This window comes from Zea mays, chromosome 1 (assembly GCF_902167145.1).
Source record: "Zea mays cultivar B73 chromosome 1, Zm-B73-REFERENCE-NAM-5.0, whole genome shotgun sequence".
NCBI lineage: Eukaryota > Viridiplantae > Streptophyta > Magnoliopsida > Poales > Poaceae > Zea > Zea mays.
In genome coordinates, this window is record NC_050096.1 from 53,394,217 (window position 1) to 53,421,594 (window position 27,378).

The window sequence follows — 27,378 nt, forward strand, 5'->3', positions numbered from 1 at the left end:
GTTAGGGTTCGGGAGCAGTCGACCGTTGGCGTCGATGTCTTCTTGTGGCACCGGATAGTCCGGTGCCACACCGGACAGGTCCTGTTCACTGTCCGGTGCGCCTCTGACTTCTGTCGCGCACTGTAGAGCATTGTAGCCTTTGCAGAGTCGACCGTTGCGCGATTTAGCTGTTGCTCCGCTAGTGCACCAGACAGTCCGGTGAATTATAGCGGAGTGCCCCTGGTAAAACCCGAGATTGGCTGGTTCATCTTCATACGGTCATGGCGCACCGGACAGTCCGGTGCGCCAGACCACAGCACACTTGGTTTCATTTGCACCTTTGAATTGGATCCCTAACTTGAATATTTATTGGTTTGTGTTGAACTTTTTTGCACCTGTAGAGCATGTAGTCTAGAGCAAACTAGTTGGTCCATTTATTTGTGTTGGGCATTCAACCACCAAAATTGATTGTAGGAAAAGATTAACCCTATTTCCCTTTCAAAAACATTTTAAGTTGTGCTTTGAAATAGATAACTTTGAAACCCTTAAGCCAATTGACCTCATGCAAATGTATCAATCTATATGAGCAAAGGAGACACAAGACAATTCAAGCCAAAAGATTTGGCCCCTCTCGATAGTACAACTAACCTATGAATCATCTTAATCTTTCAACATCTAATCACATTTTGTCCGATAAAAATAAAAAAACTATTGTTATATCTTTGCATTGGTAAAGCCAACCAGTATAAGTAGAGATTTAATCGTATTCTTCATTAGGGCGACCATCCTTACACGAGTCACCCTACTTTTGGGTATATTCACAAAAATTGTTAGTCCATAGATTATGTCATTAATTACCAAAACACAAAATAAGGACCTAATAATTGTGAATCTTTCCTTTTTTTGGTAATTGATGACAACTAATATGAGATATGAGAGAAGTATCAAAACTTTCTTATATCATAAGTAACAAGGAAAGAGTTTTATGAAAGGTCTAAGCCACTTATCTTTTGAGTGAGAATCAATCCTTTTTAGCAGAATGGGCTTTTCATATTATAGACACATACTCCCCCTAAATTTGTGTAAGGTCATGTGTCATGTCCTTCAATTTAATGCCTTCTTTTCATATCACAAACCAAACACAAGAGTCTTATAGCAAACTTGTTAGATCACAATGTAGCATATAATAGATAATTAGAACACTCAAAATATAATCAATAGGAACATAAGATAGTTCATGCCACATATAAAAATGTTTCAATAGCACATACACATAAACGAAATATAGTTTTAGTCTGATCAACACAAATATAATACTACAATATATCCATTTATTGAGAGCTCCCCCTAAGTCAAATATCCCTTGAAAATAGTGAGCTCAATCCTTTAATTTATCTCCCTTTATCATCAAGACGCCAAAAAGGGAGACCGATGAACAATTGTTAATCATCTTGAGGTGGCGGTGGCGAAGGATAATAAGGTGCATAAGGGTAGGATCTTAGAGGAGGCACTGGAGTAGAGTAGTAAGCATAAAAATGATCGCTAAAAGTTGAGAAAGCATTGTTGAAAGTGACAAATCTATTCTCAAGATCCTATTGCCTCCAAGATATCTACTCATGCATAATGATCTTGAGTAGCTAAGTTTTCAAACTTGTCATTCAAAGAACTCATATTGTCCTGAAATTTTTACTATACAGAATTTAAGTGTGACATTAGTGGCTGATATACTTGTGTTTGCATATTATCAGTCAGTTCGTGAATTTGTCCTTGAACATCATCAATTCTTTCATGCATCCCATCCAAACGATTATGAATTTCAGCGAACCCAACAAACATGGCATTAGAAAAAAATTGTTGCTTAGAGGCAAAATAGGAATCAAAGTATCCAAAGGGTGTCTGCTAGAACTTCTAAGGTGGTAGAGGCGGAGGAGGCATATGTTGTTCTACTTGATCATGTGCAATAGGGGCATCATATGCTTCTTGACCTGGACCCTCATGTTCTTTCTGTATATTAGGAAATGGAGTCAATTCCCGCTTTAAAAATGCAGTCATTCTTAAAAGGCTAGAAAGAAGAATGACCCACATCCAAGAGTCAACAAAATTTGTCTTTATAAGAATGAGTACCATAATATAAGGAACATAAGCAAGATTAACTAACTTGTCTACTTTCAAATAACTAATATGGTCTAGCTTAAATGATATGACATTGATAACATTACCTTCTATGACATGGTAAATGATATTCTATAATTTATCTCTTACCATGTTGTGATCAGCTCAAAATTGTAACTCGAGCAATCTTGTTGATAATAGCATGAGTCTTCTCCACATGCAAGTTATGATGCTTGAGAGAAAACAGAATCCTCATCTGAGGGTAGAGAATGGTTCGGCATTGTGTGCCATGGATTATGGTAGCTTGGGAAACTTGTGGGTTCCAATCCATAAAGGTGGTCAACCACACCCTAATGTTGAGCTCACAACCTCCATTTCCTCCATTAAGCTCGACTACATTGAAATACTCATGGTACATATGGAACTTGTTATTTTATAAAATATGCTCATGTTATGCTTATCTTTGTTTTATTCTGAGGTTGTTGATAATATTTTTGAGTATGTGAAAGTATGACATTTTCACCATCAACAAGATCCTCCAAACTTCACCTTCGCTTATCTCGAGCAAACAATTAAAGCTTAGCCTTGGTGGATCGAGAGTTGCTACAATGTTTATAGTTTTAATAGTACCATGTATATATCAAACATACTCCTCCTTGAATGGAAGAATTAGCAATATTGAGAACTCACTCATATTACCTTAGTCCTCCATGGGGCATATGACCCTTTTCTTTGTCTTGAGTGGTTGAAAGATAGCACAACTTTGACTTGAGCACCACTTTCTTAGTCCTCATAGGTTTCGTATCGAAGTTTTTTGTAATATTTTCAAAAGAATGACTTGATGTTCCTCATATGGTATTCCCATGTCACTCATATGGTGTATGATTGCTCACCAAGATATAATCTAAAGTTCCCTCCTCATCCTACTTCTAATGGCTTATGTGGAGCTTTGGGTAGGATAAAGATGTAGCGCTTAATTTGCATATATTGTAAAGCAAAAGCTTGGATCCAATGAGAAAAGTGGCATACTCTTAGATCTTATGCATGTGTTTGTAACATGATGTATGAAAAATATTTCTTTATTTGATATTATCTCTCCAAGTTATTATTTTGATACATGGTTGTCATCATCTCTCTCTTTTCCTATTCAATAGCCTTCATGTGTTTATATTGTTTTACTTTTACATAGCATTATGTATCATCTACTAAAAAACTTATTTAGAGAGAAATCACACTTTTACAACATGGAGTGTTCATTTGGTGGAAGTAAAAACGACATGTTTTTTGCATACTTCTAATGTAGAAGGATCATATATGTGGTGGTGTGTATATGTAATCCTAATCTTGAGAGCATGAGAAGTCTCTCAATAGTGGTCAACAAGACTAACAAAACTCAACACAAAGCATCTTATATAGAAAGTTAGTATCATGAAAGATTGTGACTTCGCTAGGAATTTATCAGCATTAAGGAAACATCAATGTTTTCGTTATTTTTTAAAGATAAAACTCTAATGCTTATACTCATTTGGAACAATATTATGGTACCACTTATATTTGCTATATTATATCTCATAACAACTTAAGACTTAATTATGACACTCGCATCCCATAATTCTAGGCTGCCGGGCAACTTCCCTTGAGTTCTTTAGCCCATAAAACACCCCATGGTCATCACACGTCAAAAGAAAGGTTAGGAGATGGCCTTCTCAAGTCTAGAGCTCAAGCTGTTGCTACTCCTACTTCGTACGTGCCTTAAAACTACCGCCGATCATGGATTTGAGGAAAAAAATAGTCTACTGCTTCATGTCCACTTGCCCAGTCGCTGGGGCAGGCCAGACAGCCGCCACACACCGCGTAGGCTGGATCCGCCATGCATACATAGGAACGACCTGATTCTCAGTGACGGCAGGCTGCTAGCAGTCATTGCTCGATTTGCAGCTTATAACCTCCAATGTCCGCTTTTATCGAGTAATTCTTTTAATAATCCACAAACTGGAATGTACAATGTTATTTTTCGACAAACATTACACCATGGGAGGAACCAATCAGCCTAGTGTGTATGCCAAACAGGTTGCAGTAACAACAGCCAACAGATACCCACAACCTCTGGTTTGTCACTTTCCAGTTCCTACCAACTTCTGAAATCTATCAAAATCTGGAAAGAAAATTGTATCCTGCTTTAGGAAGCTTTGTTAGCAGCAGGATTTCTTCCGAATTGTATGATCATTGGTTTTCCTTTGAACACATAGCCATGCGCTAGATTCTGCAAAACCATAAGGGGCGATTCGGTTATTACGGAATGGAGGCCTAGAACGATTTCAATTTCTAATCGGATTGCTTCTCTAATTTATATAAGTTTTGATACATAGGAACGACCTGATTCTCAGTGACGGCAGGCTGCTAGCAGTCATTGCTCGATTTGCAGCTTATAACCTCCAATGTCCGCTTTTATCGAGTAATTCTTTTAATAATCCACAAACTGGAATGTACAATGTTATTTTTCGACAAACATTACACCATGGGAGGAACCAATCAGCCTAGTGTGTATGCCAAACAGGTTGCAGTAACAACAGCCAACAGATACCCACAACCTCTGGTTTGTCACTTTCCAGTTCCTACCAACTTCTGAAATCTATCAAAATCTGGAAAGAAAATTGTATCCTGCTTTAGGAAGCTTTGTTAGCAGCAGGATTTCTTCCGAATTGTATGATCATTGGTTTTCCTTTGAACACATAGCCATGCGCTAGATTCTGCAAAACCATAAGGGGCGATTCGGTTATTACGGAATGGAGGCCTAGAACGATTTCAATTTCTAATCGGATTGCTTCTCTAATTTATATAAGTTTTGATACATAGGAACGACCTGATTCTCAGTGACGGCAGGCTGCTAGCAGTCATTGCTCGATTTGCAGCTTATAACCTCCAATGTCCGCTTTTATCGAGTAATTCTTTTAATAATCCACAAACTGGAATGTACAATGTTATTTTTCGACAAACATTACACCATGGGAGGAACCAATCAGCCTAGTGTGTATGCCAAACAGGTTGCAGTAACAACAGCCAACAGATACCCACAACCTCTGGTTTGTCACTTTCCAGTTCCTACCAACTTCTGAAATCTATCAAAATCTGGAAAGAAAATTGTATCCTGCTTTAGGAAGCTTTGTTAGCAGCAGGATTTCTTCCGAATTGTATGATCATTGGTTTTCCTTTGAACACATAGCCATGCGCTAGATTCTGCAAAACCATAAGGGGCGATTCGGTTATTACGGAATGGAGGCCTAGAACGATTTCAATTTCTAATCGGATTGCTTCTCTAATTTATATAAGTTTTGATCAGCTGAAACAACTTTAGGTGCATTCCTGGACAAGCGAACAAGCCCTAAATGAGATGTTTTAGAGCGCCCATGGTTCTCAATTCTCATGGACCCGATAATAAAAGGATTACATAAAATACTCATTATGTGGAAAGGAAGATGATGTGTGCTCTTAAGACAAATCATGCAATTTATTGATTTTCTTTTTGGCCTTTTGCTGCATCTAGCTGTCTAATGCACTCAGGTTGTAGTCCCAAAATTAGATAAATTAGCAATGACTCATACTGTGGAACATTACAGACAAGACATCGTGTCAATAACAAAATCACTAACCAGGGCACGCTGAGCAAGTTCAACCGTGGGAAATGTGACAAAGGCTTGACCACGCATCCGTCCTTCCTGCAATAGGATTAAAAAATGAAAGAAAAATAACACAATGAGCACGGTGGCAGCAAAAAGCAGAACTTGACAGTAACCAATGGCAGCAGGTTTCCACGTAGTTTTCACTATGAAGTAGCTTGTAATTTTTTTGTGAAAACAAGTTTTTTTCTGGATAACTTTAAGGGACAAACTCAATAATATACCTGCATTAACTTTACACTTAAACCCAACCTTGCACTGTCCATGCTTTCGAAAACAGAGCCTAAAGAGAGAAGTGAAAAAGATACCTTAGTGACAAATTGAGAAATACTGCAGTGCATGAAGAAATCTTTCTTCGATGCTCCTCTTTTGGAAAACATCGATGCAAATACAGGATATGCAATTCGCGCCGAAAAAAAGGCCACATAGGTGTTGGGACCAAATTACACCCAGCGTGAACAGTACCCGTTTAGGAAATAGAATATTTTGTTAGAAAAGGAGAGTCCAAATATATAAGGATTCCTCCTCTAGTTTGCTTGAGAACCAAATCCTCTATGGACTATAAGTATAGGTGCAATGTAACCGGATGAAGGCAAGCAAGACAAACATCTTGCCGGGACTCCAGGGCTTTTCTTACACGTTCTGTCTCCCTCGTTGCCACGCCGCCACTCTACACCCACATCACCACGACGCCTTCCTGAAGTCGGAAATCTCGACCCCGACCTCTAATCTCACATTCCTACACACTTCACAACCCTAATAGTATCAAGGATCCTATCAATTTACTAACCCAAGGAGCATACAAGCATGGTCATTGATTCCTAGGTAACAAATCTTTGACCTCGCCTATCTGCACAACCTCATATCACATATTGATCACCCTCAGCAATACATGCATCTCGGCCGTTAAATTTAAGGCATGCCTACAGTCAACAAACAAGATTGCTCAGGTTCCTACTGGGCCTGAGTTGCGAAAGTTGAAAAAAATCTCGACCTTAGCAGTTAACCATTATAGGTAGACCTTTAAAGGTAAAGATTAGACACTTAATTTTTTTTCATCTTTGGACAAATAACGAAGCAAGGCCCTGAAAATAGTCACTCTCTGACATCCTTACCAAAGACATAGTAGAAGTCGTCATGAGTGACATCCTTTGCCAAGTTCTTAATGTACAGAACACTGGCTGGATTTCCTGGAGTGTAATTCTGCAAAAGAACATAATATTTGAAGTTGATTCAGCAGTTAGTAAACAACTTATGACCTAAGGAAATATAAAAGTCGTTTTGCGTATCAACATTCAACATTCTTCGAAATTTCAGGCTACAGCATCAAGATCAAAGGGAAGGAGACAACTCGCCGACTGATGATACATTCATAATAACCACTTAATTCACAAATATATATGTTACCAGGAGTGTCCAACTGTCCATTAATAGGATGCTTGGTTTAAGGAATCACTCTATACTAGATGAGGTGGTTGCAGCCTATTCCTCAAATTTGGTGGAATGACTCCATTCCTCGTACGAGTACTAATTGTTAGCTTTGAGGAATGGGATGATGATGAATCAATCAATTCCGTTCCACAAACCTGTTAGAGTGAATGCACTAACCAATTAAACACAAAAGCTTAAATTGTTGGGAGAAGGTAGGCAATCCACTTATAGACTTCATCACCATTGATGATGATGGACCAATCAATTCCATTCCACAACCTAGTTAGAGTGAACGCACTAACCAGTTCAACCCAAAAGCTTAAGTTGTTGGGAGAAGGTAGGCAATCCACTTATACACTTCAATACCCCCACTCATATGTAACCAAAGAGGAGGCACAAACGTGGAAATAAAGGGGCGCAGGCACAAATGAAGTCTTTGCCAGGATTCGAACTCGAGATCTCTAGCTCTGGTATCATGTTAGAGTGGACGTACTAACCAATTTAATACAAAAACTTAAATTGTTGGAAGAAGGTAGGCAAATCACTTATACACTTAAACAAAACCAAACAAAAAAGTGAGAAATGAAAAGATGATGAACCTTGAACCAAACATCCTGACATAGTAGTACTACATAAGCAATGTGTACCTTGAACATAGGAAGGGATAAAATCTCCTCTGGTGGTAATTTCTCTCTCGACATTTCCTGAGGTGTGACAAAATGTTTCTCTTGAAGTTGTTCATGAGTTGAATCCGGTTCATTTTCAGTCATACTTGGGACAGGTGGTTCCTTCTGTATAGGCTTAGGGGTAATTTTTATCTGAAGAGAACCGTTGCATCAGCAAAAAAAAAAATTAATAAACTTGACTTTTCAACCAATGAGTAATCAACAAACAAAGTGTAGTCAACCTGAAGTACTGGGTTTTTCTTTTTTATCACTTGAAGCTCATTAGAAACCAATGCAACAGATTTCACCCCCACTGCTTCATGAGCAACGTTTTTGTCAACTGCAGGACCAACAATTGCTTCATGCTTTGCACGCTTGATTTTCCGTTTATCAATATCTTCCTGTGGTAGATAAAACGTGCATGAATAATTTAACAAAGACACTACAAGGTTAAAAAGAAATACAGAAGTAGCAAGTACATCAGATGATTCTAACTCAGACTCATCACTAGACAAATCTGCTGAATGAAGCTCCCCAGTTGTAGTAGATCCCGGTGGTGGCTGAGGATGAGGGATAACAGGAACTTGCGATGGTAGTGGTGGAGTAGGCAATGCCATCCGAAATGGAGCAGGAAGGTTCATCTTGTTCATTAAATGCAGGACCTGTTTAAAGAAAAATTATCTGATCAAAATGCATCTGCACGTTCTGAATATATATAAAAAAAATAGGCAGAGGCATGCCTTGCGAGTTGTAATAATGGGTGCATAGGGTGGAAATCCTAATAAACCTGGTTGTAGAATCGAGGGACGGCGATCAGGGCATTGACAATATTTGTTAATATGTTTCCATCTGGTGGTGGATATGCATACCTAAAAAATTGTAGGGTGCTCAAATCAAGCTCAAGCCAGTGAGGCATAACAGGATTGCCAAGAGTTGAAAAAGCTTCAGCATAGAATGGCAGTCAAAAGGTGCTTGATTGCAAAACTTTGCAACATAGTAATAGAAGTGAATCAACAAAGTCAGCATACAGTAGCACAGAATTGATGCTAGTTTAATCTTGGTTACTTTCAAATGAACCATGTATACTTTGCACGATAGAGCATCGGCCTTTTAGACTGAGGAATATTGTTTCAAATAAATTCAACTAGTTCACAATTTGACACAGACAACTCAACTCATAAATCTCAACAACCCTAATCCTGTTGAGAGGGAGAAGGGAGCGCGAGAAGAAGATTCATGATTAGCAAAAAAAGAATTATGTGCAGGAAAGTTTTGCCTTAAATTTTGGAGGAACCAAAATTCTTAATAGCAGATGGCAAGTCAATCTCTTAATTACAAAATGAATGTCTGTTGAGAACAGTAATAGAACATTGCAAGACAGAGTGCATTCATGAGAGCTAAGAAACAACTAAGTATCTTCATGCGAGTATCCAAATATAATGAAGTGAAATAATGATGCAGTGAATTAATAACATACTCAAGGTGTGGAGGAAATGGGTAGTCCACACTAAGCTTGGGGGCAATTGGTTCGGCAATCGATGTGTGGTCCTTCTGAGTTTGGGAACTAATACTTGGTACCTGGGACGCCCCATGCCCTAATTGGTCCTGATGCTTCAGGTGAGACTCATTTGCATTTGGACAGTTAGCTCGCTCGACAGTCAACACTTTTCCCAGAAACCTCAACCTGCAAAGCCATCCCTTAGCGAACAAGGCAATGGGGCATTAATCAAGAATACTGAAATAAGAAGACGCGATTAATTTATGCAACTAAGAAAGAGAGTCCAAGCAACAAAAACAGATTGTGTGATTGACGAAGCAAACCTGTTCAAGAGCGAATGTGCGTGATTAGCTGCCGCCTCGTCCCTAAAATCTACAAATGCGCAATTTCTCAACCTGCAATGTACCAACAAAATGGTTTTAGTAACTGAATAAACATAATATACCTCAGCCAGCAGCAGCCAACAGACCAACAAAATGGTTTTATCAACCAAATAACATAGCAGACAATTCGGTATCCATACTTGACCAAATATAAAAGACATATTGAATCTATGACACAATAGGTCATTCCAGCAACACTAAGCAGTTATACTGGATACAAGCACGCGCTACTGTAACTAATTCAACATTTGAAGCACCAATCGAAGCATGATTAAGCAAGCGACAAGATGAGATAAGTACTTTCCACCGGAACAGGGGCGGACGGATGTGGCTCCGTAGTGGGAGAAGAGGCGGGATAGCATCTCTTGCGTGATAGCCTCTGGGAGGTGCCGCACTAGCAGCGTCGCCGCCCCCGCTGGAGCGGGCCCTTGCTGCTGGTCAGAGGCGGATCTATCGATATGGCGAGCCCTCGCGGGCACCATACCTCTCCTCCGGAGAGAACCTCCCGCGGACTACCTCTTTCCCGTGCCTGACAACGCGCGGCTTCTCGGCAGTGGCGGAACCAGCTAGAAATCGAAGCCCGGGCTCTCCAAGGCCCAAGCGGAGGGCAACCAGCCAGCCAGGCACGCGCCGCGGCAGGGGGGCAGAGAGGGAGGGAGGCACTGGGCGTGGGGCGGGAGCCAAGCACACGCGGCGTGCCAGCAGCGCGGACGCGGCGCGGCCAGCAGCAGTGCAGTACAGGGACACGCTGTGTAGGGTTTTCGCTTGGGAGAACACTGAGGCGGACTGGGCCGCTGGGCCACCGAAGCCCGGGACGTGCCTGGGCTGGCCGGGTCTCAGCTCCGTCACTGTTTATCGGGGCTGGGGTTTTCTCGAGAGTGACGGAGGTGGGGAGGTAGACGACGGTGGATGAATCTGCGCAAACCTAGTGGACTCATATCGAAAATAGTTTCCCATGTACACACGATTAATAAAGTTAAAAAATCTAAAAAATTATACATACTATTTCTATTCTATTTTAATTATATACAAAATTAACTTTCAATACGTTATATTTAGTTGTAATAAAAAAGAGAACATGTTTGCCGATTTTCTAATTTAAAATTCAGAAATTTTATCTTTTTTATTACATCTAAAGTATACAGAATTTGAACTTTAAATTTTGTATATAATCGGAGTAAGATAGAAAGATTATGTATGAAGTTTTTTAGAATTTTTAATAAACTTTATTGGTTCATGTACACCTTATGTACATCAAAAACTCATGTGCACTGAATATGTTCTCTACATTCAAAATCATATTTCCTCAGGCAAATCAAATACATCGTCCAAACCCAGATTTTCTCAAGCATATCAAACACATAACAGGTATTGTTAGAACTGCTGCAGCTGCAATCCATAGAGACAAAATATTGTAGAAACAGTAGAAGTCGTTTTGGATTAAAGCCAAGCGAACATCTTGTACATCATTCACTATATCCAGGGCTAGCAATGGATCACAATACAAGTGTTTCTTCATGATTTGTTGATTCCTTAATTAATTTTAGTTAAAAATAAATGGAAATAGATCTCAATCCAAATATTATATGATCTTTAAACTTTATAATGTAAAATTTAGAACTCATTACCACCCTAAGTATATCTTCCTCAAACATAACTGCTTAACAAATACATCATCCAGACATCCATAGATTCAATAAGTCTCAAACATAACAAATAATCCCATCCACATATTCATCCACGCTCAAACACAAAGGAAGAATGATGTAAACAAAATAATACTAGTGCCTTAGTGCAATCTAGACTCATTAAAAACCTTACTAGGTAAAAACTTACACCTCATGAGAAAACATTCAAGATAGCTTTAAGTCCCTTGGTCTCTTTCTCCACCATGTGTTGACTATGCAAATCAGCGAGCTCACAATCTTTTACACAGGACAGGACTTCAAGCATATTAGGAGTTAGTCACCATCGTCAGTCCTCAAGCACCCTGCCAATTAAACTAAAAGTGGACTCTGATGATACAGTGAAAGCAGGCACATTTAGAACATTTTTAGCAAGTATAGATAACACATGATAGGTCAACTAGTGTCGCTGCCACCAGTTTAGAAGATTGAAATCAAAGTCGGATTGGGTGGCGGTATCACTATCATGGTATGAGATAACTCAAATATAGCAGCAACAGTGGATGATACAGATACAGGAGTACCAAGTCTATTAGATAAGAGAGGAATGAAATATTCTCCATAGATGTCATCCCATGCCTCCCTAGCCTTACCTATCCTACCAACACTTATGTTGTTGCACATTCAAGCGCATGCCACCAAATTTTAATTCATATATCTGAAAAATCTTATTTAACATAGAACGAATAGATGTATGATATCTTGATTAGTTAGTTCGAGTTAGTCCATCCAACCTCACAAGAAGTTTATTGACCATCTCATTTTAGTTATACGATCCAATACAAAAAGCAATGCAGTATAGAACAAGTATCTTCCTCCAATGTTTCAAAAACTTTGTTTTCATAGGAACAATATCATCTCTTAGCAGATCATCATTTTCAAAAGCGCTTATATGTCTAGCAATTTTAAGTATATGATGTAGCATTAATGCTGAAGTGGGTAACAAACTCTAGATGATGCAACAGTTGTATCATAAAACAACTCAAGAAATGATAGAACCTTTTTAACAACATCACAGTGGTCTTCTGCCAATAAAAAAGAGTCATCTCTCTGAGCTGGATGGTTAGTTTGGATAAAGACAGAGAAGGTGCTTCGATACGGAACAAATGCTTAAGCATTAAGTAAGTAAAGTTCCACCTAATATCCATATCAACAATGAACTTGTGAGGACGAACTCCAAGACTCAAACAAAAGCTTTAAAATGCAACAATACACTGGTTTGAAACATTTAAGAATGAAATTACAGTTCTAAAATAATACAGATAATGATTTAATCGTTTCAAACAAGATTTAACAATCAGATTAATGATGTGTCAATAATAGCGCTTCTCGGAGAGGGAATTCTCCGGCCGGGTGGCAGAAGGCACCCGCCCTAAATCCTAAGACGAGGAAGGGGCTTAAGTGTTTTGCCTGTCTTGCTAAGCGATCACCGAGCACATGAACACGCGAGGATTAGAGTGGTTCGGGCCGCCGGAGCGTAATACCCTACTCCACTGTATGATGAATTGCTGTGGAAGCTCGAGAGTTGAGAGTCTGAGTTCTGCCACGTTGTGTGCCCTCCCTTTTATAGCTCAAGGGGGGCACGTACAGAGACACTGGACCCCGACATGTGGGCCCAGGGACATAACGAATGGAATACCCGGAGCAACTAATGTCCGTCGCCTTGTGCGATCTCCCTGTGCCCCAATACTTGCTGCTTGCGTAGCATTGGCGTTCAACAGAAGCTACCCTGGCGTCGTACAAGTCATGATGACCACGCCGCACACGCGATGGCACGGGCGTACTGCTCGCTATTTGAATGAACAGGCACGCCGCCCGTAGGGTGGTCTGGTCGTTGTTTGCCAGTGGAGTGGACGGGGCACATTAAATGCCAAGACGGCACATCGCCTGTCAGCAGGGCGGACAGGTGGCACGTCTTTTCTGCAATAAATGTAGAGATCGCGTGGCCCATAGGCCTTACGTCAGGCTCCGCCCGGTGGCTTACGTCACGGGCAATAGGCCACGTGGCATCATCGGGTCCCCGCCCGAGCGGGGAGTGGGAGTGCGCTGGACGAAGCCCTGACAAGTGTTTGCGCCGGACCCCTGTACATCCCTGGCCTAGTCTAGGGTGTTCTATCCTGGGACCTTGTCGTGGGTGATCCGGACCGCACTCAGAGGGGTCTGGGTCCCATCCAGGGGAACGTCGGGGTTCTGGACCGTACCCGGAGGTCCGGGCCATGTACGCTGGGGTCCGGCACTCTCCCATGGAGGGTCTGAATCCACCGAGGATATCATGGTATATGTTACCTTCCCTGGTCACTTGGTGGCCCCGGTGTTGCCTACGCGGTGGGGTTGGGCGCTGTTTATCGCGCGTCTAGAGATAGACGCGCGGGTACCGCGCCTTCATACTTCAGTAAGGGGTACCCCTGTTCCAGGGTACCGACAGTGGCCCCTGGGCCCACCTTAGGGGAGGTTACAAGCCTGCAGGTGGGGCCAAAGCCTGATTGTCGTGCCATTTTTGGGCACTTGCTGAAGTAGTCATCGTCAACCCGCCTTCGGTCATGCCGCCTGCCACGTCCGTCCCCGCTGCTGGCGGGCACGTGGCCCCCACGCCCGGCGGTTTTGTCGGGCCGTGCGCGGGGCGTCTCGCTGTCGCCGCCTCAGTTAAAGATATTCCTCAATGGCCCTTAGGCGACGTGCGGTCATGCATGACGGTTTGCTTCCCGGGAGGATGGTTCGCCTTCTCCGCACTCGGAAGCCGGTTCTCCAGGTGTGTGACATGTGGACCCAGGCCCCCATGTCAGGGGCTGGGTCAATGTGAGCACTAGGTGCGCGTCGGATGGGATTTCCAGGGGCGCGAGCGGGAGAGCCCTCTTTGAAAAGGGGATTCATCTCGCGGTCTGCAGTTACGCTTTCGCACTTTCTCTAACTGTTGCATCCTTTTGCCTCCGAGTCGTCTGCTTTCCGTCGCCGTAGCCGCCATGGCCTCACTGGTTCATCCCGAGCGTTACTAGACCGAGAGGAGACTCGGCATGGTGCGCCGCTTGCTCGGTTGGAGTGCGTCAGCGCACACCTAGAGGATCCGGGTCGGCACTACTCCCCTCGGTGATCTCGCCGCGGGGGAGTTTGTGCTCTTTGTCTCCTATCTTTCGTGCGGGTTGGCGTTGCCGATCTCCCCCTTCTTCATGTTGCTGTTGGAGGATTTCGGTCTCCAGCTCCAGCACCTCACACCCCACTCCATCCTTCAGGCGGCCATCTTCGCTCATCTATGCGAGATGTTCGTGGGGGTGGCACCGTGTACCTCTCTCTTCCGCCATTTTTTCGTGCTGGTGAAGTCCGGGAAGGCCAAGGACCATCTCGGTGCGTACTACTTCCAGACGAGGGTGGATTCGGCCGGCGCCTATATCTCCCCTCTCAGCGGCACGGGGTGGGAAAACTGGCGTGTCGAATGGGTGATCGCCAGTACCGAGGCCAGCGACCGCCTCGTACTACCGAGTGACGAGCCGAGGCTCGACAAGAAACAATGGAGGGCCAAGCCGTCGTTGACGTTGGAGTTTGAGCCCATACTGGGCAGGATCAAGTCCCTGGCGGTCGCACGGCTTGACATCGATGCACGTGGTCGGTGACTTCTTGAAATGTCGGATCGCGCTGCTGTAGGCGAGGGCTCGCCTGAGCTGCTGGTTCACTGGCCTGAACGACCTCGGTCGGGTCCATCGTGGGCCAGACACCGACTTGTCCTGGGATGAACTAGAGCTCCTGGTGAGGGGGATTACTGGTGAGTCCTTCGTCGCTGAGACCTTAATCCCTCCCGAGGGCATTCCTCCGCTCTGTGATGACCAAGGGTTGAGGGCAGCGATCTTGGATTGGTTGCTGACCCTTGACGAGAGCGGCATAGTGGTTCGTCAGACCGGCGGCCGGGACCCCCACCGCGGGATTCAGATCCCCGGTGTACCGGTCGGAGGTTCCTGGCCCGCCGATGCCGGCTCTAGAGCTCCCCCCGCGGCCCTCAGTCCCTCTGACAAGGGCAAGGGGGCTGCGAGCAGTTCTTCTGCCCCGGGTGGTTCCAGGAGGTCGGAGGGAGAGAGGCGGCACTAACTGCGCCGCGCCGACGGGTCTTTCGTCATGGATCCGCCCCTTGATTCGGACCTCCCCCAGAAGCACCAGAGGACAGCTGGCGGGGTCGAGGAGGTCGGCCCCCAGGACCAGGGCTCGTAGAGGCGCGTCAGTCCTCCACCAGCACCACCATCAGTCCCGCCGTCGCCGCTGCCATCATCTGGCTCACCACCGCCCCAGGGGCAGCAGCACCAACAACAGCAGCAGGGGCAGCGGACGTCTCGCTTCCAGGGTCGCTAGAAGGTTCAGGGCCCCAAGTATGTGTACCTCTTTTTATTTCCCCATTGGTCTAGTTACCATGTTGACGGGTAATAACCCATCCTTTGCTTATCAGGGCCTCTTCTCCCTCTGCTTCCAAAGTCGCTCCCACTAGTGAATCCGGCTCCCAGCAGCAGGTGTCTGCTGGCCATGACGCTGGCGACCCACTTCCGTCTGCCACTACTGAGGCGGCGTCATCGGGCCCCCAGGTTCTGCCTGCCACTGTCGAGGCAGCGCCGTCAGGTCCCTAGGTTCCGACCGCTACTATCGCGGTAGCACCGTCGGGCCCCCAGGTTCCAGCTGCTACTGCCGAGGCAGCACCGTCGGGCCCCCAGGCTCCTGCCGAGGGTCCAGTAGCAGCAGCACCGCCGACGGTTACCGCAGACCCAACGACGGCGGCGATGTCGTCGAATATACCGTCGGCAACAGTGGAAGACGCGGGGGCGCGTCCAGCTCCATCCCACCGCCCATTCCGGAAGAGCCGGAGGTTATTCTTGGGCGGCGGCTTCAGACCGGCGCCGGGCCAGAAACGGCGCCACCTCCCCTTCCTCGGGTGTTGTCCCGCGCTCATCAGGCTCTCCGGGAGACCGAGGCGGCGATCCTGCGGGAGTGGGAGGTGCTCGAGACTGAGCACCGGTGCCTTGGTGATTGGCACACCCAGCTGGAGGAGCGTACCAAGGCCGTGTCCTGCCAATTTGCCTCGGAGCGGTCCGAGCTTGAGCAAGAGTGCGAGGACCTCAAGGAAGACCTGGAGAAGGTGGTCGACCGGGAGCGGGAGGTGACCCGGGAGGAGAAGAGGCTGGTCAAGAAGAAAGAGCACTTGGACCAGAGGGAGGCGGTCACCACGGAATTCCATGAGAAGCTGAAAGCTTATAATGCGATGCTGGAGAAGCAGCGGGATGAGCAGACCGCGATCGACGCGGCTCTGCAAAAACTACGGCAGAAGCTTGATGATAGAGCTAGCAACCTTTCTCTCGCCGAGGAAAACCTCAAGGCGAAGGATCCCTCCCTGGAGGAGAGGGCGACAGATCTCGTCCGGTAGGAGAAGGACCTCGCTTGGAGGGAGGAGATGTGGGAAAGGCGGGAAAAGTTGCTGGCCGAGCACGAGCTCGAGGCGGAGGAGAAGGAGAAGAAACTGGAGGAGAAGGAGCGGACACTGGAGGAGCGGGTCCGCCGGTTCTAGGCGACGCAGGCAGCGCAGGTAGCCCAGATGGCGCAGGCGGCTCCGGGCTCCCAGGTAGTGGAGGCTGTGACGGAACCTCCCAAGTAATTAGGCCCACCTACAGTTGTCCTTGTCCAACAGACATCAGACACCCTGTAGATGTTCCTAAGTCACTTGACAAGTTCGGTATCTTTCCTTACCTTACCAGGAACGTTTCACCCGTCTTGCAGACATTACAGAACATCAGAGATAAAGAAATGCAGAAGCGATTACATAAATTACATTTATTTTAAAAGCAAGCTTAAGTTATTTTATTACAGACCAGAACTAAAAGCGAGTGCAGAGTAGTAATATTATACAAACCAAGGGAGGCACAGACTCCTCCCGATAAGTTTTAAGCAAAAGATCCTATGTGGAGGACCAAGTCCTCCCGCACTTCAGTCTTGTTTTTCTCCATTTGGTACCACCTTGGAGCAAAAGCAACAAAAATTTGTCGCTTCCTCACCTAAAAACAACAAAGGGATAAACCCTGAGTATGGAATTACTCAGCAAGTCTTACCCGACTAAGGAAAAGACTCTCAAGGGTATGCTGGATAAATAGGAGTCAAGGAGAGGCTTTAGCAAAAATCAATTTATACTTTTGCAGAAATAGCTTACTAAAGTGAGTCCTTACTTTCAATCTTTTAACGCCATATTAAGTATTAATAGACTCTATTTGCATCTAGTCTAATTTCAACATCTCATCAATACAACCTTATTTTTATCCATAGTGTTCACATCCTGACTTTAGGTTGCAGGGAAGTGACCAAGTCTTCATAACCGCGAAGGTACGGCGATCCGAATCGATTATACTCAGCTGAGGATCTCCAATCACACGACATATGTAACACTTAACCCTTGCATATGTCAACCCGCCACCGGGGTTCTTAAGACCAGATCAGGTTCACGCAAACCGAGAGCACAGATACACCACCGTCCAGCCTCTTGCCACGGAGGGTACACGCTACTCTCGCCACCGCTCCACGCCCATTTTGTGTTATATTATTCTGGCCTTAGTCTGCCCGAGGCAAGGCTTACCCATGACGAGGCATGTGACCAGTTAAAGGGTCCTCGGTCAGCACGCCTACATACGCATTAATCCTTAACCAACCTGGGTAGAACATCACCTGTTCCTAACCCAAGTCTCAATTTAAGTATTTCCATCCTTAGGATTGTGTCTGTTCCTTAGGATGAAAGAGCATCACAGGGAACTTTGCAGTAAGATCCCACTATTGCTCCAAATGAAAATATTCTCGCGGGTAGAAGCCATCCTCTCCCGGGTTAGAATGAGGACAACCTCTATCCACAAGATCTAAGCAAGGCTAAGCATTTTTGTAAATCATAATTTTGATACTTCACAGGAGTATCTATAAAGGTATGTATATCAAGGAAAGCAATGCATCAAAGGGTTCCAAGCAACTCCTATGAACCTAATGCACATTTCACTAGACTTAAAGTGTGCGAAAAGTATTTGAAAACACAAGGAAAGGGGTTGCATGCACTGGGGCTTGCCTTCGTTCACAGGTGAGTCAGGCTCGGATCCGCAGATATCAAAGTAGAAACAATTTCCGGCCTGAGATTCCGAAGGTGGTGGTGTCTTCTCTTCAGTTATTTCGATTTCTTCTTCACGTTCTAATCATAACCATACATATGTATAAGAATGGATGCCATAGGATGCTCATGAGGATGCAAAGATAATAAAGATTTATTGACTAAGTCTTGAATACAACTTTCCTTCACGGAACTCCGAGAACTTAGGGTTTCCGGAGTCGGTAAAGGAGTTCACAGGGCAGGGGGGTGGTTTTGGGTTTGGTGATCAAACAAGGTCCAAATCAATTCAAACTCTACCCAAGGCTTCTAAATATTGTTTTAAGTTCCCATAAAAAGTTTGGGCATTTTTGGACTTACCAATTATTTTCTAAAAATTCATAACTAATACTTTTAACCACTTTAAATGCCCTAAAATTTCTTATTTCTACTAAAAATCACAAAACTATTTTTACTAAATTCTAGGGAAAATAAGGAGCCTAGGAAAATTGGTTTCACAATTTTATCATTTTTCTACTGTTTTCTATAATTGTTTTGGCTCTGGAGATAAAAGAAAAAGAAAAACAGATGAATAGCACTGGGCCGAATCCAGCCCAGGTCGGCCCACTACCAGCAGAAGCACGTCCACGCGCGCGCTGGCAGACTTGCACAGAGACCCTCGCGTTTTTGTCTAACAGCGAACGAGCCCTTTCACTATTTAACACAGTCGCTCACAGTTTGCATAAAAGTCCTCCCACTTCTATCTCTTCACACCGACTGATCCCCGACGGCGAACCGCGCGGGAGCCATTCTCCGACGAGCTGGACTGGGCGGAGCACGCAAGGATTGGTGCTCACCGACGACTGACTCCAGATTCCGACCTAACCCGAGGTTTCCCCTCACTCAATTTTTGAATTGGAGCTCTACACCCTTCTGCCCTCGGTGACAGCGGAGAGACTTAAAGAAACCGCATGTTCCAAGCAATTCACGGTGGTATAATCCAATTGGATAGGTTGGGGAGCATCACGGTTACCTGGGAATACTTAAACGGGGAAGTAGAAGTCGTGAGCTAACTCGAATCGCGCTGGTCACGGAAGGATTCTTGCGGCGGAGCTAAGAACAGGGGAGGAGGGAATTTGGGGCTACGTGGGCTCTCCGGTGAGCTCGAGTCAAATGCTCAGTTGCTGATGTGCAGAATGTGGTGACGAAGCCGTGCCCGCACTCTATTTATAGACGGCTGACCGGCGACACATGAGGATCGCGGATTTCCCGGTTGCGCTAGCGAGCATACCGTGCGGCGGATTCCGGTGACAGCGCGGTGGTCGCCGTTTAACCGGAGCCTGACACCTCGGTGATTCGCTGCCACGTTGCCAGGGGTATTTACCGCGGCCGCCAGCCCATCCCGACCGCCGTGGCGTCCTTATCGCCGGTGAGGGCTGACACTTATCCTCGGCGTGATTTTTCTGAAGACTGATGCACAGTGCGCCTGATTCAGTGCAGAGCTTACCTGACAGATCAACTTGGAGCTTCATTTTCTCCAGTTTTTATGTGGCACCTGAACCAACCTTCTGCATCAAAGTTGTAGTGCTACATACCAGCTACAATTCGACTATAGGACTTGAACACATTTGAGTACTAAATCAAGGTTGAATTCATACTCAAAGTTGGCTCCATTACACTGAACCTCTGAATTTCAGACTGAATCAGCCTGACAACCAATCTTTAGGCTTGATTACCTCCAATATTTCCTTAACAACAATGCTCACACTCTTAAGCAAAGTTGTTCTCCTATAATTGGGCTACAAACTTGTTGTGATTACTTAGGGCAAAAACCCTATATTTCAAAAGTTGCAAGGCTCCAAAGTTGAGCTTACCAATCTGAAATTCAAACTTAGAATAAAACCAAATTGAGGTCCATTTTGCATTTAAGTCCAAAACTTAGGGTTTGGCTTTCAAGTCCACATATTTGTGAACCAAAGGACTTAAGAAACTTATTTGGCTTGGTTTTTGCACTTTAGTCCCAAAATGGACCAATTTTGCACAAAGGCCCCTAGGGTTTAGTTTTAGGGTTTTCCAGGGTTCCAATTAGGGTTTCTAGTATCTTAGGGGTATAAAGGTGATTCAACTTTATTCTTGGGGTTATTTTATGACTTTTTCCCCTAAAGCTTTTAGGTTTTCTCAACTTAGGTTAGGTTTTACCCCTTTAATCCCTATTTAGGGTAAAGTTTCCTATCCAGGGTCCTATTTGCAAAACATTAAAACAATACAACTTGTTTGAAATTTTTGCCTAGTGAATGCACTCTAGGTGTGTCAAACATATGCAATGCCAATGCTTATGATGCCATGCTCAAGTTTTAGTTATAGTAACACCAGGGGTGTTACATCCTTCCCCCCATAAAAGAATCTCGTCCCGAGATTAAAAGTCCTAGGGTAAGTAATGGAAAAGGAAACACGGAATACTTTTATTTCCTTATTTCTGGTACAAGGCAGGGGTGATGTGGGGGTCACTTCTCTATTATACAGTTATACAGGCTTTACAATTTACATGAGGCTAAAAAGCCTGGGAAATTCTTTTCTAGAAAATCTTGAGTTTCCCATGTAGCCTCATCTTCAGAATGCTGGTTCCACTGTATCTTATAAAACTTGAGAGTTTTTCTCCGGGTAACCCTGTCCTTTTGATCCAAGACTCGAATAGGGTGCTCAGAGTATGTCAAGTCCGGTTCAAGGACAACATCTGTTACTTCAATGGTTCGATCGGGAACCCGAAGACACTTCGTCAATTGTGACACGTGGAACACATTATGCACAGCAGACAATGTTTCGGGTAGTTGAAGTCGGTATGCCACTGGTCCACATTGCTCAATCACCAGGAATGGACCAATGTACCTGGGTGCAAGCTTCCCTTTAACCCCGAAACGCGATACACCCTTCATTGGTGAAACTTTCAAGTAGACATAATCGCCTACCAGAAAGCATAAGGGTTGTCGACGTCGGTCTGCATAACTCTTTTGTCGAGTCTGAGCTTTCTTCATATTACGAATAATTTTCTGAACCTTTTCTTCGACCTCTTTCACCATATCAGGCCTAAAGAAGTATCTTTCTCCAGGTTCAGACCAATTTAGCGGAGTTCGACACCGTCGCCCATATAAAGCTTCAAAAGGTGCCATCTTGATACTTTCTTGATAACTGTTATTGTATGAAAACTCCGCTAAGGGCAAACATTCATCCCATTTTTGTGAGAAGTCCAGAACACATGCCCGCAGCATATCCTCAAGTATTTGATTGACTCTCTCAGTCTGTCCACTGGTTTGGGGATGATAGGCCGAGCTGTGGAGCAATTTGGTACCCAAGGATTTATGAAGTTCTTCCCAAAACTTGGATACGAACTGAGGTCCACGATCCGACACTATGGTCTTTGGAATACCATGCAAACTGAGAATACGGCCGATATATAATGCTGCATAAGTGGCTACTGTATATTTGGCCCTGACGGGTAAGAAGTGGGCAATCTTTGTGAGTCGCGATAACCCAAATAGAATCATACCCTTTGGCCGTCCTGGGCAGTCCCACAATAAAGTCCATACTTATGTCTTCCCATTTCCATGTTGGGATTGGCAAAGATTGTAATGGACCAGCAGTTTTCATGTGTATGGCCTTGACACGTCTGCAAGTGTCACACTTAGCCACATAGCGTGCAATTTCGATCTTCATCTTTGTCCACCAGTAATGTTGCTTTAAATCTTGGTACATCTTAGTGCTTCCGGGATGAATAGAATAACGACTAAGATGTGCTTCATCAAGAATTTGCTGGCGGAGTTCTTCGTTCTTTGGCACTACTATGCGGTTTTTAAACCATATCACACCTTGATCGTCTTCCTTGAAACATTTGGCTACTCCAGCCCTTACCTTCTCTCGTATGTGCTTCATACCCAGATTATCCTTTTGAGCATCAATTATCCTTTGCAAAATGATTGACTCAAGCTTTAGCTGATTTAGAGTCCCTTGTTGGATTATCCCCAGGTTTAGTTTTTCCATCTCTTGACACAAAGTGTTGTCAGAGGTCTTCACCATAACACAGTGACAGGAAGTCTTACGGCTCAGTGCATCTGCCACCACATTGGCTTTGCCTGGGTGATAATGGATCTCCAGTTCATAGTCTTTAATAAGCTCAAGCCATCGTCTTTGCCTCATATTTAATTCTGACTGGGTGAAGATGTACTTCAAACTTTTATGATTTGTATATATGTGACAGATATTTCCCAGCAGATAGTGACGCCAAATCTTCAGGGCATGAACCACAGCAGCTAGCTCCAGATCATGAGTTGGGTAATGCTCCTCATGTCGGCGCAACTGCCTTGAAGCATACGCAATTACTCGGCCCTCTTGCATCAGTACACAGCCGAGCCCACTGCCAAATGCATCACAATATACATCAAAAGGCTTAGTGATGTCCGGTTGAGCCAATACCGGAGCAGTGGTCAATAGTGTCTTCAATTGCTCAAAGGCTTCATTACACTTAGAAGACCAATTGAACTTAATGTCATTCTTCAATAAACTTGTGATTGGCTTCACAAGCTTAGAAAAATCTGGTATGAATCTGCGATAATACCTAGCTAGTCCAAGAAAACTCTGGACTTGGTGAACAGAGGTTGGGGGTTTCCACTCCAGAATATCTTTGACCTTGCTAGGATCTACCGCAATTCCTTTAGCCGGTAACACGTGCCCCAAAAATTGAATTTCCTCCAGCCAAAACGCGCACTTGCTGAACTTGGCATATAGCTGATGTTCCCTCAGGCGCGTCAGTACAATCCGTAGATGCTGAGCATGGTCCTCTTCATTTTTAGAATATATCAAGATATCGTCAATGAAGACCACTACGAACTTGTACAACTCGGACATGAACACCGAGTTCATCAAATAGGTGAAGTGGGCAGGAGCATTTGTGAGCCCGAAAGACATTACCAGGTATTCAAACAATCCGTACCGTGTAGTAAACGTGGTCTTCGGTATATCCTCGGGTCGAATACGGATTTGATGATAGCCCGACCTGAGATCAATTTTGGAAAATACCCTCGCCCCAGTCAGTTGATCAAATAAGATGTCGATCCTTGGAAGAGGGTACTTATTCTTGATGGTGACCTCATTCAGGGGTCGATAATCCACGCACATTCGCAAGGTTTGATCCTTCTTCTTAACAAAAATGGCGGGACAACCCCATGGGGACGAGCTTGGCCGGATGAATCCCTTATTCAGTAGATCTTGTAATTGAATCTTCAATTCCACCAACTCATTAGGGGGCATACGGTACGATCTTCGGGAGATGGGAGTCGTACCGGGCTTTAGCTCAATTACGAATTCTACATCTCTTTCAGGGGGCAGTCCAGGCAAATCTTCCGGAAATACATCTGGAAACTCACATACTACCGGAATGTTCTTGATCTCCGGTACAATGGCTTCATATACTCTACCAGAAGCTTTGGCTGGATTGGTTACGGGGAGAGTCAAAAGAATCTCTTCTTGATTATAGCTCAACCTGACGGTTCTGAGTTCAGTGTTGAGAATTGCCTTATGTTGGGTTAACCAATTCATACCCAAAATTACATCTAAATCCTGGCCTTTCAGAACAATCATGTTAGCATGAAAGTTCCGTCCGGCCATTGTTACTGGCACTTCATAGGCCACTCCTCTAGTAAAAATGTGTCCCCCAGGTGAATGAATTTTAAATCCCTCTTTTGATTCATGGCATGCAATATGATGTTGCTCCACAAATTTCTTGCTAATGAATGTATGCGAAGCACCAGAATCAAAAAGAATAATTGCAGGGTGACTGGCCACGGGAAACGTACCCATCATCACCGGCTCTCCTTCCGGTGTAGTGGCCACTTGGGTGTAATATACACGCCCCGTCTTCTTTGTATTTTCCCCCACAGTATTTCCTTTGGGCTGAGCTGATCTCCCAGATCCTTGCAGAGCATTTGATTGATTTTGCTTAGGATATGGGCAGTCTTTGATGAAATGTCCCGACTTGCCGCAATTAAAACACCCAGTTGAAGAACTAGGCAAGGCAGGGAATCGAGCGCCTGGGGCACCCGGCTGATTTGGGGTAGTGGGGGTATTGTTGGGGCGAATAATGATTGGCTGTTTGAAAGGGAATGAGGGTGGACGAGAAAAAGTGCGATTTGGCTTGAAGGCCGGATCACAAACCGTTGCTTCTTCGCCTGGCCCTGATTAGGCCTCTCACCACCGAATCCCTTATTCTTCCCAGAACTTGCGTATTTTGCTTCAACAGATAAGGCTGTGCTGACAGCCTTTCCATACGTTAAGTCAATACAAGCAGCCATTTTCCTCTGTAGCCGATCATTTAGTCCCCTCATGAAGCAGTTCTTTTTCTTTAAATCAGTATTCACCTGGTCGATGGCATACTGCGACAGGTGATTAAACTTGTTGAGATACTGATTGACGGCATCTCCTCCTTGTTTTAACTTCATAAATTCTTCCTGTTTCATATGCAGCACTCCTTCGGGTATGTAGTGCTCACGGAAGGCTGCTTTAAACTCTTCCCAAGTGACTTGATGGTTGACAGGTTGAATAGCCACAAAATTTCCCCACCAAGTACTGGCAGGGCCATGTAATTGTTGTGCTGCGAATAACGGCTTCTGCGTTTCTGAACAGCGGAGAAGACCAAACTTTTGTTCAATAACCCGTATCCACTCATCGGCTTCCAATGGGTCCTCTGCCTTGACGAATAGGGGTGGACGGGTTTCAGAGAAGTCCAAATAAGTAGTTTCACGGGGGCCATGCTGATAACCCCTTCCTGCCTGCTGCTGGAATTGCTGTTGACCCGCCATTTCCCTAAGGAAGCGGGTATTGTCTGCGGTGGCATTCACCAAGGCGGCAATCGCCTCGGCTAAAGTGGGAGGAACCGGAGGTGGGTTTGGGGCAACATCCCTTCCCCCAGAAGTTCCTGCTGTGTCCTGTCCTCGAGTCCTGGTCGGCATCTATGGCAAAGAACATTTGAAGTAAACATAATGTGCCAGAGAAACCTTCCATTTTACATTACTATAAAAAGTAATGATACAGACTCGATATTACATAACAGGATACATTACCCATTATACAAAAGTTCAACCTATTATACAACAGTACACCCTACAATATACTACTCTACTTCTATTACACTGTTAGTCCTGCTTTCCATTACTCTTGGCGGCCTCATCGTCAGGTGTGGGAGTCCAGACATCAACCAACCTCAAAGAAGGAGGGGGCTCAAAAAGGTCTAACTCCCCACCCAGCGCGCATCCCGCAACGTGAGATGGTCCGGCTTCCGCCTCAGCAGGGTGTGCAGGCACACTAGGGTGTAATTGTGAGTATAGTACATGGACTTCCTCATGCAACGTATTGCAGTAGACCTGCAGGTTGTCGACAGTTGAGCTAAGTTCTTTAATTCGGGCCTGAGCCCTTGCTTCCTTAGCACATGCTAGCAAACGAGACTGTACTGCCCAGTCAAGTGCTAAGTCTCGATCGGCAAGCTGATCCTGCAGGTGACGGATGTCCCTTCTTAGTTCATTGATTCTATCTCCGTCTGCGACCCAAGCATCGGTCCTGTGTTGTAGCGCCGCTTGAAGTCGACTCACTCGGGCTTCAAGATCTCCGATGGGGTCATTACTTCCACTGCTGCTGCTTTCATGACGAGGGGCCAGTTGATGCCGAGGCACACCAATTAGTCCCGTTGACTTGCGTGCCGTTAGCCTTGTGCGTGGCGGCATCTTTCTAAGGGGGAAAATGTTATTAGTATAATTCTTAGCATGATGCATGTGTAAGTACAGAATCAATCTTAGTCGATTCAACCTTCTATACATTGCACTCTTCCTATCTGGTCTTTAAGATAGACTCTTCAGAATACTTAGGTAAGAAGAGAAAAGAGTTTTTAGGTAAGACTTTTGAAAATCCTTTTGAAGATGCCTCATAATATCTGCAAAGAAGGGCTACGCTCCGATACCAGCTGTGACGGAACCTCCCAAGTAATTAGGCCCACCTACAGTTGTCCTTGTCCAACAGACATCAGACACCCTGTAGATGTTCCTAAGTCACTTGACAAGTTCGGTATCTTTCCTTACCTTACCAGGAACGTTTCACCCGTCTTGTAGACATTACAGAACATCGGACATAAAGAAATGCGGAAGCGATTACATAAATTACATTTATTTTAAAAGCAAGCTTAAGTTATTTTATTACAGACCAGAACTAAAAGCGAGTGCACAGTAGTAATATTATACAAACCAAGGGAGGCACAGACTCCTTCCGATAAGTTTTAAGCAAAAGATCCTATGTGGAGGACCAAGTCCTCCCGCACTTCAGTCTTGTTTTTCTCCATTTGGTACCACCTTGGAGCAAAAGCAACAAAAATTTGTCGCTTCCTCACCTAAAAACAACAAAGGGATAAACCCTGAGTATGGAATTACTCAGCAAGTCTTACCCGACTAAGGAAAAGACTCTCAAGGGTATGCTGGATAAATAGGAGTCAAGGAGAGGCTTTAGCAAAAATCAATTTATACTTTTGCAGAAATAGCTTACTAAAGTGAGTCCTTACTTTCAATCTTTTAACGCCATATTAAGTATTAATAGACTCTATTTGCATCTAGTCTAATTTCAACATCTCAACAATACAACCTTATTTTTATTCATAGTGTTCACATCCTGACTTTAGGTTGCAGGGAAGTGACCAAGTCTTCATAACCGCGAAGGTACGGCGATCCGAATCGATTATACTCAGCTGAGGATCTCCAATCACACGACATATGTAGCACTTAACCCTTGCATATGTCAACCCGCCACCGGGGTTCTTAAGACCAGATCAGGTTCACGCAAAC

The 27,378-nt window shown here is 44.5% G+C and overlaps 1 protein-coding gene across 2 annotated transcripts; it reads right to left on the reverse strand.

Moving 5' to 3' along the window:
• Nucleotides 1-4,043: 4,043 nt before the first annotated feature.
• On the reverse strand, nt 4,044-10,672 carry LOC100193767 (U11/U12 small nuclear ribonucleoprotein 65 kDa protein). 2 transcript variants are annotated; one of them, XM_020544263.2, is made up of 13 exons: nt 10,046-10,672; nt 9,686-9,757; nt 9,342-9,548; nt 8,652-8,733; nt 8,344-8,526; nt 8,107-8,265; nt 7,847-8,017; nt 6,884-6,971; nt 5,993-6,051; nt 5,742-5,807; nt 4,955-5,328; nt 4,468-4,841; nt 4,044-4,354 (listed from the first exon to the last, which is right to left on the reverse strand). In XM_020544263.2, the coding sequence occupies exons 1-11, from the start codon at nt 10,225-10,227 to the stop codon at nt 5,245-5,247; spliced, it is 1,353 nt and encodes a 450-aa protein (XP_020399852.1). In that variant the 5' UTR covers nt 10,228-10,672; the 3' UTR covers nt 4,044-4,354; nt 4,468-4,841; nt 4,955-5,244. The 2 variants fall into 2 exon arrangements, with proteins under 2 accessions (XP_020399852.1, NP_001132325.1); NM_001138853.1 differs by lacking the exons at nt 4,044-4,354; nt 4,468-4,841 and having other exon boundaries at nt 5,029-5,328; nt 10,046-10,460.
• Nucleotides 10,673-27,378: the final 16,706 nt, after the last annotated feature.